The following is a 13,977-nucleotide window of genomic DNA, read 5'->3' as shown; positions in this document are numbered from 1 at the left end:
TCAAAGATCATATGGTGCGTGCAGTCCAGCACATTTTCCAAATAAAAGTTTTATATCGAAAGCAGTCTCACAGATGGTTCTAATGAGCTGGTCTTTGCGATATACTGTGGCTTGAACAAAAATAGTTTAACTCCTAAGGCACTAACATTTTGAGGTGATTTTCAAGCTAAAGCACTTCCAGAACAATCTTCCATGCATATTTTACTTTTATATATATTTCTAGTCTCCAAAAAAGGGAAGTTTTTCAGGACCTTGCACTTTCCTTTATATACATTACAGTATAGTATCGCAAAACCATACATCAGGAGCATTTTTGCACATGACTGATGCTTCTTTCTTCAACACTTTTCAACCCTACAAACAGTTGGCTTTACTTTGAACAAATAGTAATTAAAAAGCTAAAGGTTTGCTATGAAAATTTTATTTTTAAAGTGGTGTAGCATAGTACCCAACATTACTCATCATTCTCATGGAGGGGCCTTTCAAACTAAGAACAAAGTCCAAGACTTTAGTTTTTAAGATTAGCGTGACTAGTAGTTACAAAAGGGGAAAAGAGCACAGTTTCTCAGTGCATGTAAAAATGGCACCCTTTCAGAATTATTTATTTTAATTTATGCTAAACATTGCAGTATTAAATACTTCAACTCCCGGAAACATTAGTGTAAATTACAAAATTAAGCAATGTATTTAGTAAATCAACCTTTGTCAGGATACGCAGACACAGGTAAGTATCCATACAAATAGCTGTACATATTTTCTCTGAATCTGACTCTAAGCATCTTGGAGTTTGTGTCTAAATTCCCAAAGAATTACGTATAAACAGAGAAGCTGGTGATAAACCAAACAGCAGAGGATTTCATTCTGCCCAGACTTCTCCCTCATGTAGTTATTAGCCTCTGTAAAAACAGACCTTGGGGGACCACAGGCATGGGAAGTATTTTTGGTCACTTCATACAGGTGTAAATTATAATAAAAAAAGAGTTAACTGCAACTAATTTGACCACACTGTCAGCTTCTATAAAAGAAATGCTAGTAATAAAAGTATCATCAAATGGTTTATAGCTCTGTAACACAGCAAATATTTATTAAATTGTATTGTTTATCTTACCTGTTATGAAAAGAGTAAGAATTCATTTATAAGCTTTTTATGACATGGTTTGAAATTCCAGCACTCTAACTTACACCATTTCAGAACTACATTCTTTGTGTCACTTAAGCTTTGACAGATACCTTATTTCTTTATTTCATCTTAGGTCTGCCTTATGGATGGGAAGAAGCTTATACAGCAGATGGAATCAAATATTTTATCAAGTGAGTAGTTCTGTGGAAAACTGGGCCAGAGTTGATATAAAAGTACATCAAACACTTTTTTAAACCTAGAATTAATGGAAAATGAGTAAAATAACAAAAGCTGTTATATGTTTTATATAAGTCTTTATTACAACATCACTTGTTCTTTTCTGCTTTTTGTGACTTCACTGCCCAGAGGGTCCTAGAGGGCTTAGTCACAAATCCAATGAAAATCAGTGACAACTGTCCCTCTCAATCCTTCAGATGTCTTAGAAAATGCTAGTCCACATCACTGAGAACTTCCCCACTTACGTGTTTGACCCTATAATGGACCCAGGAGATAAGAAAAAAAATAATCTCGTCCCCTAAATAGTTTACAAGTATAAATATCTATTTTTTAAAATGTCTTTATATTTCAGGGAAGTGGAAAAATTCTTAGAATTCTTTTAGATCTTTAGAAGCTAATGGTGTGGTTTCACCTAAATCTAAAGTTACTGATGGGTTTTTTGATGTCATATCCTGCTCCGTTGTGTGGGAATAAGTTGTTGTGTTCCTGCAAGAGGGTGAACGAACAGGACTGAAAGTGTCTGGTTACATTTATAAAATGATCGAGAGATTTCCAATTGCCATTCCATTCATTTAGAAGAACTTTATACTTTTCATTTTATCCTCTAGACCTTTTTGTAATTTTTTTAAAAATTTCTACTCTAGACTTTACACACAGAGGATAAATGGAGGCTTACTAACTTGAGTATCACAGAATGTTGACGTTTTACAGCATCACTGGCCACAGGTTAAGCAACTTTTATTCCATTGATAATCCCACTGAAGCTGCAGCAGGTGCAACAGCCTTCTCTCATATTTTGCATACATACTACTTTTGTTCTTGATGTCTACCCCATGAAAATTACACCTACAGTTTCCATAGGGTTTACTTTCTGCATATTTGAGGGGTTGCCAAAGATAAAGGCATATTCTTCATATCCAGCTTCTTAGAAGTAGTTATATTAACTAATATGAATTCCACTGACAGGTGTTCAGGACAGATGTTGCAACAGTAAGCAGTTATGCACCCCCCCAAAAAAAAATACAGAAAAATAGGTTTGTGGCTTTGTGGGGGATATTGCAAACAAATTCATTTTTCAAAACTTTCCGGCGACTAGAGGAAAGGTGACATTGATAAGATGTTACAATATAACAGTGTCCAAAGCGTAAAGAAAACCTCTACAAAGGCTTTAAAAGCAGTTAATCATTTGGAGATGTAATTGTCTGGGGAGGGGGAGGGGGGAAATTCCTTAGTGATCAATTTTCTGAAAGAATATAAGAAAAAAATGCAATGCAGATTGATTATTTACAAAAAGAAAAAAAGATTTTATTATTCTTTTAACCAAATCCAAAATATGGTTTATATCCGGCTAATGTCTTTCATGTAGAGAATGGAAAGCTTTTTTACAACAACATGCTTGATAAAAGCTATAGGAATTTATTGTATTCTGTAGGAAAGATTATTTTTTTCAATTGTATTCTCTGATTCGGGAGGAAAAATGCATGAAAAAAAAAGTAGCTCATGGTGAATGTCCCAGAAGCTTCAAGAAGTTATTTGTACAGTATGCTGTTGTTTTTTCCAGAATATAGGGAAAATTAATTCATATAAGGGGGTGGTGGTGGTGGTGGTGGGGTGTGTGTGTTACTCTTCTAAAAGATTGACAGAATTGGTGAAAAATATAATTCATCTTCATTCCATATATATCGTGAATCATCATTAATAGCAAGTTATTCTAGCTGCTAAGACTTGCATATTGTTTAAATCTTGTAAGGGCCACTGTTTTGCAGGTGGACTTCCACAGTCTCCTAAAAGACAGGAGGGGCAGCAAATAATTCTTTGCAGTGAAATAAAATTACTTTTATCCCCAACTCTTATAAAAATCACGTAAATAACAGTGAAGTTTATGTATTAGCTAGCCAAGAAAAGCAGTGACTTTTTTTTTTTCAAGCATACTGCTCTGTTGTCCTTGACTCACCCCGTGGTGCCTCGAGCTAGATGTATTAAAGCAGACATGTTTTCTTCTGCAGAGCTTTCCAAACACACCATATATGATCCTGCATTCCAGCTGTAATCAAAGGGTGGCTTTCCTTTTCAGGCAGATGTAGGTTACTATATGGGATTTATACCAAAAAAAATTGTAGAAAAATAACTTAGGAAATGAAAGTGAACTCAAAGCCGGTTTCATAGCCATGGAAATAAATACAAGAACAACTATTAAAATAGAGCACTGTTCCTGTCTGTTGACACGGGGAGCCATTATAGGACAGTTGCAAAGTTAAGGAGGATGCTGGATTCTGTTGTGTAATTGGAAACTGAACTTGAGGACAGTATTACCTAGCAATAAAGGCAAGTAAAATTTAGAAACTGAGTAGAAGAAATCTCACATTCTTGAAGTATTCCCCCCCCCCCTTTTTTTTTTCCCTGGTTTTGTTACTGTGCTGCTCATACAAAAGTATTTATCTTGACAACTCAGCAGAAAGCTAGATTTGCTGAATATGGACAAGAAATGTCGAAGTTCTGTACTTGGCTGCTGAACTATTGCTGCTGTGACAGTAAGATGCATATTAGCAACAGTAGAATCTCAGCTAGTTAGGTGGTGGAAGCCCAATTTGCACAAAGCATCAGATGTTTTGCATGTTATCTGCACTTGCTGAAACTACAGATTTGAATCCATTAGTTCACATGAAGCTTTTTCAGGAATTTTTGCGTTGATCTTTGATTGTTAATGACTTGTGAATGTTCTTCCCTTTAATTACAAGTGATAGTGTCCCAGGTTTTCCATCATTGTTACCTTCTGTGTAATCTGTCCTGTAAAGTTCTACATGTCAGTCTTTATGTGGCAGGCAAGGAAAATCTGTCTTTTAATTGCAGACGGGTAGGAGATCACCTTTCATGACCATTGTCTAAAAACTTCTGTTCTGAATGAAGCCACCACGCTGAAGTAGTGTTAAGAGCTCTAGATGCAGTTCATTAGAATGGAATTAATGAGCATTGCAATAAGACATCGTGGTAATTAGTATTCATTTTAACTGTTTCCTTATTTTGCTTTCATCACTGTTTCCAAATGCCTTTACAGAGTGTAAGCCGGGTTTTTTGCATGCTTGAAAACTCATACCTCGTACTACACTTTGTGACGTGTATGAAGTCAGAGAAAGTTAACTATTTAGAGCAAGGAGCAGGGGTTGCACAAGTCCCTTGTTCCTGACATTGAATGGTAGAGATTTCAAGATGAAAACGCTACCCAACATTGAAAATACCCCTTTCTAGAAGGAACTTCACTAGAGGTGCACCTTATCAACTGATCCTTTTCAGTGGGATTTAATCTTAATTGTTTAAAGGGGGATTAGCAGAATAGTTGATACTTTGCAGCCCTGGTACTATTAGTGTAACCTTCTTGTTCTCTTTGGCTGTGAATTTCAGTCCTTTCATTAGTGTTTAGAACCGCCAAAGCCATGAGGGGCTTAAGAGTGTTTCAGTGTTTCAGCACTAGCCCACTTCCATGTATACAAACAGAAAAACATAATTCCCAAAGTGTAGCCACAATTAAACTGATCTTGTATGTGAATTGTCAGTTTTCATACTGTGCTGTTAGGCTGTGAGGCTATATAGAAGCTGCAGTGGCTCTGTTGAAATCCACAGCAGTTTTACAAGATGTTGAGGACAATCTAATATTATTTTAATTAGTAGTTGCCTTCAGTTCCAACAGGCTTTATTGGGCCATCAAGTAGCTGAGTCCATAAATCTATATGTTATAAATCTAATGCAGTAAACACCCCAGAATGGAATCTTAATAGCACATAAGCTTGAGACAGCTTGCTGAGAAATTTCCATAAATATCTCTGAAGGGGGTGTAGCAGTATGAAGTGCATGAGAAATCAGAGTTTAAAAGAAGCAAACCAGCTGGCTTGTGTTACACACTAAAGTAAAACCCACTTATGTGAATAACTGACATGAATAAAACATTTACATGGCTATATTTCTAAGGGGCTGAACAGCTCCCTTTACCTACCAGGGAAAGCTGTATCTTGTCCATGAGTCCTCACCTTAAAACAATTTTTGAAACGGTCTCTTTTATTCAGGAAATCATTTCAGTCTCAGTAAATTATTTCCAATCAACCAGGTTGCTAAGATCAGTCACAAAGTACTGGCAGGTGTGAGAAAACTACCTTTTAGACTGCTGGTGTGTCATAAACTCACAGGGTTTTGTGCTAGGCATTAAGGTCATGTGTATAGGTTTACCGTGAAATAGCAAATAGTAATGTAAGGGTCTCTGAGTTACATCTCAGTATGCATTGGGAAAAAAGCAAAATCAAGTGTCTTACTAATATAATATAATACAATTTAATATAATAAATAAAAATTAATAGTTACCAGCACGAAAATCACATCAGTAGACTCAAAGGTAGGGACAAGCTTCATTGCTGCTATAACGGTGCTTTCCTCCTGCTGGAGAGTAATGGTTGAATTTGGCCCCAGGTATGTTTTAAGATAACCTGGTATACTTTCAAGTAGTGGAGAGGGCAAGCAGTATTTTATTTTGCATGTAGCAGTACAATCAGTCATTCATACATAAGACCAGATTCATGCCCCATCAGTTAATGTGTAAGAGGAATGTGTTACTGGTGCCTGGTTTCCGCACTGGTCTACATTTGGTGTCACTGTCCATATCAGCCAGCTTGGTCGAGTTCAGATTCTGACCTCGTTTGCCCAAAGTGACAATTCAGTAGCCCAGTAGGGTTTTCAGCAGTCCATTGCAGTTCTGAAATCACAGAATAAAATCATAGCGAGGTCTAGATCGGAAGGGATGTCTGGAGGTCATCTCGTTTAACCATCTGTTGAAGAGTAAGTTATCCAGAGCCCTGTCAAACCAAGTCTTGAATTTTTCCAGTGAGGGAGATTCTGCCACCTATCTGGGCACCCTATTCCAATGTTTAGCTGTTCTCACAGTGAAGAATATTTTTTTTTAATCTAGACAGAATTTCCCCATAAGCAACTTGTGCCCATCGCTTCTTTTCTGTTGCCATACATCTTTTTGAGCAAAGTGCTTTTCTTCAGAACTACCTTTCTAGGTATTGAAAGACTTTTTTGACACCCATCCCCCTGAGCTTTTTCTTCTCTAGGCTGACTAAACACAATTCCTTTAACGTTTCTTCATATGCCAAGTTCTCCAACCCTCTAATCATCTTGGTGACCCTCCACTGAACCTTCTCCATTTTTTTCCATTGTCTGTCTTGAACTTGGAAGACCAGTGTATTGAAGAGACCCCACATAATAAGGTAAAAAAGTTTCATATTAATTAATTTTACTTATTAGATGATTAAAGCTATTCTGTTGTAAGAAATTCAATTACTGATTTTCTAATAGAAATTCCTGTCCCAAATTGACATTTTGTCTGTAAATTGCAGAAACAAAGGGGCCAATGAGCCCCCATAAAGTATCACCTACACCCAGATGTGTATGTATGCGCTTACCAGTCAGCTGGGAGGCATTAGGATGGGAAAAGTTTTGTAAGTAAAAGAAAGGCCGTCTTGTTCACTTTTAAAGCTAGTCATGTGGCTGGTTTTGCCCAGGCTTCATTCAGGTGTAACACTGAACGAGGTTACTAAGTGCTGTCACCACTATTAAAACTAAATTTCACTTTTGTTGTGTGCTTTGGCATTAAAAGTCCTCATGGTAGTCACAGCACTGCAGCAGTGGGAACAGAAAGTGTATTCTGTCATTGAACAGATTTTGTGAATTAGTAACATCTGGGTTTGATTTTAAAATAGGAGAAAGTGTCTGTGCATAACGGCTCTGCCAGTGCAGTGTCATATATGCTAATTAATTAATGGTTATACACTGGTGGTTTAGAATCACATAGGAACAGTATAATAAACCCATAGCTGGGACACTTAATTTTTTTCCCAGAAAACCCATTATAGTTAATCTCTTCCATCCTCCCACTGTGTTCACCTTTAACATATGGCAGCTCTGTATCATGAGACTGGCACCTAAATTTAGGTAGGGCCTTGCTATTCTCCCTCCCACTCCCACCCACTCCTTGCATATGTATACAGTTTGTAAGGACCAGCTGTGAATTTTGCCCCTGTAAACACACTTTTTCTAGCATTTTAATAGGACTAGGTTCCAACTATTCCGCATTAACTGTTATTTTCCTCAAGAACGTTTATCTTAAATTTTCCTGAAAGACAAGTAAAAGTTCCCAAGTATTTTAAACTTTGGAGATCTTTTCCTTTAGATGTATTAGGGGCTGTGATGTTTTCTATCTTATGACAAGAGGGAAACAGTAATATATGCTTTAGGGTTGTCTTTCAGCAGTTCATCTCAGAATCAGAAGTTTCACATGGAAGCATTCTGTGCTTCAGAGTGACAAGGTTGGCAATGAAGATATCATTGGTAGATACAGAATTTAGTTCATGTTAAGTAGGAGCCTAAAGTCAGTACTTGTAAAATACAGATTAATAAAAACCACACGTAATGTGTTCTGGTAGCTTTTGAAATAATACCTAACAGATCAGGCTTCCACTTTGAAAGCCAACACATCGTACTTAACATAATTTGTAACATTCTGTTTTGTTTGGGTTTGCTTGGGAAGCAAATTAATCGTCATTAATTTTACTGAAAGTTGGGCATTCGCAGAAACTGTTTATGATTTTATGACTGAACTAAGAATAGCAAAGCATGTGTGATAGATGAAGAACTTCTGTAGTATAAACATTGATGATTTATAGCACTAGAGCTAAAGGTATCATCATAGAAGGAAAATAAATCACGGTTGATTTTACTTAGTGCATGCTCAATTGAAAAAAACAAAGCTGTTCCTTTGATAAGCTGTTCCTTTGACTTTACACTTTCCACTGCATTACAAAAGAAGGACCCAAAACCCAACATAGCAGGGTGTGTTATGCTTTGCTTTTGATGTCCCATTCCAGTATATACTAGTACGTTACAATATAGTAGCTGTCTGCAGGTTGTCTAAGTAGTGGTTGGAGTGGCCCTTCCTAGCAAAAACCAAGTTCAATGAAATTCAAATCAGAGCAGAGCTGATCTAAAAGGAAACTTCTGTATGTTCCACTCAAGTTGCAGTGAGTTCAGAACAGCAAACTAAGAAAAACCCTGATCTGCTGGATGGAGCGTGTGGTTGCACCCCCCCAGGCCTGACTCCGGCACCAGCTCGGTTCCCCACTCCCTGTGCGGTGGAAGGCAAGTTGGTTGCACCAAAATTTTCATTTATCAAAATCACCATCGTAGGTGTCCTCATCTTAATAACTTTTTGTGAGTGTGAATGGGTATTTTGAGACATGGAGCACTCTTTTCATGGAGTTAAAAGGAAGATGCAATGACTTTGCATCTCTTAAAATTGGACCTTTCCTATTTTACATGTGACTCAAAAATAGAGGTTGCTTTTGAAAATGTTTCCTTTTCCCTGTCATCGTGAAGTCCTCCTACCTGAAAATAGAGGAAAGAATAATTATATAGTCACAAGAAGTTGCAAATATTTAAATAAAGCTCAGCACTAACCATGTGCTTTTTAACGTATAACAATCCAAAGCGCTCTGCATCCGTCAGCTCAGCATCGGTTCAAACACTTTCAGACGTAACCATATGGATTTGGGTAATCCTGACATATTTCTTCTGGGGCTTTGGATAACCAACCTGAGACATCTCAGAACTTTTATTTGCACGGTGTTAATGCCTGCCATCTGAAGTGTCTGACTCTGTGCTGTGTCTCAAGTTGGTCACTAGGCATAAATATATCCAGAAGTAATAGTCCTCTTTGAAAATTGCACCCCCTTGTTCTTCCTTCACAGCCACTTGCATGATGGAAGATTTCTTATTGAAAGGCACAGCAATGATTTCGTGTAAGACATTTTCCTAAGTAAAAATTCATGAAGACTACAGAGGGCCGGGATCAGATGAAAATTCCAAATAATTTCTAAGGTTTAAAAATAGTTATTGCCAGAGATTTGGGTTGTAGAGAATTCAGTTTCTCTGATTTTCACTGAAATCATTTTGCATGAGTATAAGGAAAATAATCTCAGATGTAAAACTAGGAAACTTGGCATTGGATTTTATGATAACATGAGCTTGTAATACAAGAATGTTAAAACCTTAAGCTGCTTTTGGTTGAGCAATCTCTTTTCCTGAGAGGTTGTTTGTTGTTTAATATCAAGAACCAAAATGGAGAAACATTCTTTCAACTTCCACAGGTACTGTGTGCTGTCTGGGTTCTGGCCTGTCATATGAGGCAGCTGTTAAAATTTCTTCTGTGAGAAAATACGTGAAGCTAAATGATTTTTTTTTTTGCTCTTGACCTACCAATCCCACTGAAATCAGTGTGCTGATTTTTGTTACTTCTGCCAGGTAATTCTACTCTCACAGTGATGTGACCAAAGCTCTAATTCTCACCTCTCTAGTGACTTCTGTGAGTAGGACTGGAAATGTGAAAGTTCCAACTCCTGCTAAGTTTTCCTTTGTAAGGGCAGGATTTGGCACTTGTGGAGTAAGCCGCGTACACCGCTGCTCTACACCACCAGTCGTCCTGCTACGCCCTGGGTTTCGGGAAAGCCGTCGGCAGCAGAATGCTGTGCAGCAAGGGTGTTCCAGTATGTGCTTCATCTGAAGCCATCCCTCCAGCTTTGATTCGGTTTAGTACGTGTGTAGCTTAAACATAAGCCTTGAGCATGCTCTGATGCAAATAAACTGCACCACAATGTATATGGTGTTCACTTTGAGACACAGGATTGTGAGTTTGTATTAAACCAGCACTTTGAGAGGAATTGCAGTTGGCTAGTACCGGGGTGAGAGAGATTTCAGGTAGTGCTTTAAAACTGTGAAAAGTTTGCATATCCTGTCACTCAAACCTTTGGGCTTATTCAGCCTTGGCTGAGATCCTACTGTTATTACTGTTTTTATTTTAGATTGGGCCATTTGTTTATTGTTGACAATTTTCAGTGATATAGCACACTGTTTGGCTATATAAATCTTCCCAGTGATAGCTGCCTTCTGAAATTGCTCATAGATTTTTCATAGTAGACAAGTGTTTAATCGGTTTAATCAAGGAATAAATAGCGAGACTGTCTTCTGGGTTTTCACTTTATATCCCTCAATCTTTAATTAATACTCAGGCAAAATCTATGATCCCTGAGGGAAAGACAAGAAACATTTATGTTGCCTTAGGACACAGCTCCGTGAGGTGACAAGTGCTCTCAATCTTATTACAGCCAATAGAAGTTAAGGTCACTGCCATTCTCCAGGAGCTGCCCAGCATCTCCTGGGGTACTATTACATGCTCTGTGTGGCTTTTGAAATGTTGCCTTGAAAGAGGGTACCGTCTTAAACCCATTTTAACCGAAGGAGGAAAGGGAAAAAAAGGAACATTTAGTTTAAGATAATCTGATTTTGATAAATATAATACAAAAACCCTTCCCAAACTGCCTATAGGTTCCATGTCTGGAAAAACTGTCTTCCCTAGATGCTCTCAGGATTGACTGATTATAGACTTGCATCAGCATCACTCAGATGTTTTATTTTGTTCTGATTGCTTATCTACTAAATCAAAATCCTTTAGTTATTCCTTGCAGATCCTCCCAGCATTTGCTCTTCAAAATAGCAAGTGTTTTCTGTTCCTTGACTTGGTTATCCCCGTACAGGATTTCACTTCTGCTTTCCAGCAAGTGGCGTTGTCAAAGAGGGCACCAAACATGACAGATACCAGGACTGGCTCTGCACGTGCGTGCTGGCTCGGCGAGCTTGTTTCACGGTCAAACATTGGAGTCGAAGAAACAAAAACTCAATAACACGTTTAAATTCGTAACGGGTAAAGTGTTAAAAGCACTGGCTCTTGAAAGCTGAGAAATAGTTCTGCTCCCAAAAATCATGCAATCCTAAATAAAATCAGGAGTGCATTCACAAAGCATCAGGTGCAGCACAGTAACTACACGTTATATTCAATCTGATTGTAAAACAGTTTAGAAACAGTGTCAGTGGAGATTTGAGGGCAACAGCATTAGCCTGCTTCCAGCGTTTTCACCATCCTGTGTCCCAAGGCTTGCTGTATAGTATTTCTCTAAATTCCACAGCCATGGGAGGGGGCTTGGCTGTAAGCAGGAGGTCTGCTGTTCCCGTGATCGCCCTCAGGACAGCTCTGTGGTACCTCCTAGATGCTCCATTGCCACCTGCTGGCATGAGGAAGGGTAATTCTGTCTCATCCCACCAAAACATGAAGGTCTTCAAGGTGCCTGGTGCAAGCTAGGACTACTCCATTTTTGTGCAGGATCTATTTTTGATGGTATTTTTTCTTACTGTGCTGTGTTTCAGAAGGTGCATAAGGAATGCTGATCATGGCCCAAGAGACTTGCCTTAGGAAGTTAGAGAAGTGTGAGGAAAATAGAGGTGGAAGAGCTGGGTGCCTCGTCAAAGGCGTAAGATTTGGGACAGTAGGTTTTTAAGAGAAGAAGGATCCTTGCGAAGCAAAAGGCTGTTCCAGGCAGAAGGGGAGCAGAAACAGGAAGACGCAGCACCAAAGAACAAAGTAATGAAAACGAACCTTGCAAAGCTGTGTGTAGTCCAGCAAAGAGCTACACAGATGGAGTCGGTGCAAGGGCAAGCAGGGAAGACGATACAACCTCTAGATGAAGGATTAAGTTTCAGGATCTTCGCTCAGTGGCATTGTTCTTTATTCTCCTGTTGCTCTGGGCCTCGTTAGCCTCCAAACCACCGCTGCGTGGGGGCCTGCATACTCGTGTACCAAAGGAACGTGGGGCCTCTAGAACTTCCCACTGGGATATGCGTGTAAGTCTAAAAACTCAAAAGCACGGTGTGGAATACGTTTCTGAGTAGTACACAGTATGACCCCTTCCAGCCCGTTGCACCTACATCTAGCAGTGCCATTAGTGGGTTTTTAATGATTATTTCCATAACAGCAGTGGAAGTGCTAAAGGGTAAAGCTTTGGGAGCGTGGGGTTCCCGTGTCCCAGCCTCGCGGCTGTCGGCACTGCTGCCCGGTGACCGTGGCTTTGCAAAAACGTTCAGTCGTGCACGGATCGGTAAAAGCTCCATCAAGCATCAGTACTCTTCAGCTGAGCGTTACAGCGTTTTAAAGGGCTAGCGAAGGGTGGGAACTCAAAACGTGACATAAGAAAGATTACAAGTTTAGCAAAATTGCTACGGTAGATTATGTGTATTTAGGTACTGGGGCATGTTCATTTAGGGAGGAAAATAGCTACCTTGGTGTTTGTGTTGTTTCGTGTGAGCAGAGTTCTGCTTTCACTTTCATCTTCAGTACTGCTCAATCTGGTAGAGAAGCACAGGGTTCATATGAGGCCAGAATTTGGCTTTCCAGGTTCAGATACAGCTAAGTCCTATTTGGCCCTTAACGAGTATGGTCCCTACTCATTATGAAGGTTTGACTGATTAACTCTTTACGGCTGCATCTTGTCTCCTGAAGAGATCTCAGGCAAATGGGTCTTGTGCAAGATTGCTCCTTTTAAAGCTAAGTCACCCTGGTGCACTGGAAGAATCCAGCCAGGTGGTGTAATGTTGTCCCACGTCAAAAGGGAAAAGAAAAAAGCCACTTAAAAGAAGAGTGCGTGACTGCTTTGCAGGTCAGCATCCTGCAGAGTGACATACAGCAGTTGTGTTGTCTGCAGGACGCTTCATGATTCCTTGTTGGGCTCCAGAGTTTGGTCCTAGTTGGAGAATACAATTTAAGGTGAAAAGCAGGTCTTGACAATGCTCAAAATCTAACAAAGGTGCAGACGTGTTTTTTTTCCATTAGTTTTTCTTTGCATTATTCTTTTCTTAAAAGTCTGTCTTAAGCTCTCATTTTAAAAGAAATACTTTTCCGTGCAAAGAAGAGCCATAAGGAGGGTAATTAGAATGGTATTTCAAATAATTTGCTACCATTCCTTTGCCAAAAAATAAATCCCTGTATTCTCATGTTTTGTTTTTCCAAGCTCTAAAATTTGTCCTGCAATTTACTAATGTTAAAAAGACAGAATAAGCTACTGACATATTTCCAGATGAAATGTTTCTGTTTTCTGACAATAAATTTGGCTACCCTCCGATAGCAATGACTTGTTTGAAAACCTAAAAATCTTTAAATATTGTTAATTGCTCTGTAAATGTGAAATTAATCTTTTGAGCAGGAACATTCGCAAATGGAAAACATTTTACATTTAGAACTTGTAATGCTGGCTTTCCAAACATTACTTTAATATTCAAAACAGTTTCATCAATTAAGCAAAACCTAGAGGTAGGTTTGGATTCCCTCTCACTTTTATTGCTGGCCCTAACACACAAATCAGAGAGGATGTATTTCTAATACAAGAATGTTCTGCAAACCAGTAAATCTGGGATTATCTCTTCGGACTGATTATGTCAAAGCTCTTTAGCCACAGCACTTTTGGAGAGCTAAAAATAAATAGCAGGGGGGTTTACACATTTATTCTGTACCTAAATAATCTGCGCGTATTGTGTGTGTCTGTCTACAATGTGAGACGTGGTATCTGGACTTAAATGTTTATTTATAAGAGTTCTTTTCCTAGTAAGGATTTTGGCAAAGGTTTTAAAACAATCTGTCCTAGCAGAAGCATTCATGGGACAGTGTCTAGTGCAAGTTTAAAAGACCTGAGTTCAAA

The 13,977-nt window shown here is 38.7% G+C and overlaps 1 protein-coding gene across 9 annotated transcripts in view; it reads left to right on the top strand.

Moving 5' to 3' along the window:
• STXBP4 (syntaxin binding protein 4) overlaps positions 1-13,977 on the top strand; it is a 76,257-nt gene that overhangs the window by 56,424 nt on the left and 5,856 nt on the right. For 7 of the 9 annotated variants that reach the window (XM_037406562.1, XM_037406569.1, XM_037406605.1 and 4 more), the window contains one exon: positions 1,254-1,311. In XM_037406562.1, coding sequence (XP_037262459.1) covers positions 1,254-1,311 — 58 coding nt within the window. Of the gene's footprint in view, positions 1-1,253; positions 1,312-6,580; positions 6,609-8,416; positions 10,076-13,977 lie in introns of those variants that run through there. The other 2 variants (XM_037406578.1, XM_037406595.1) reach the window with 2 other exon arrangements.

This window comes from Falco rusticolus, chromosome 1 (genome assembly GCF_015220075.1).
Source record: "Falco rusticolus isolate bFalRus1 chromosome 1, bFalRus1.pri, whole genome shotgun sequence".
NCBI lineage: Eukaryota > Metazoa > Chordata > Aves > Falconiformes > Falconidae > Falco > Falco rusticolus.
Note: the sequence above shows the minus strand (reverse complement) of the source record. Positions and strands in the feature narration are given on the sequence as shown.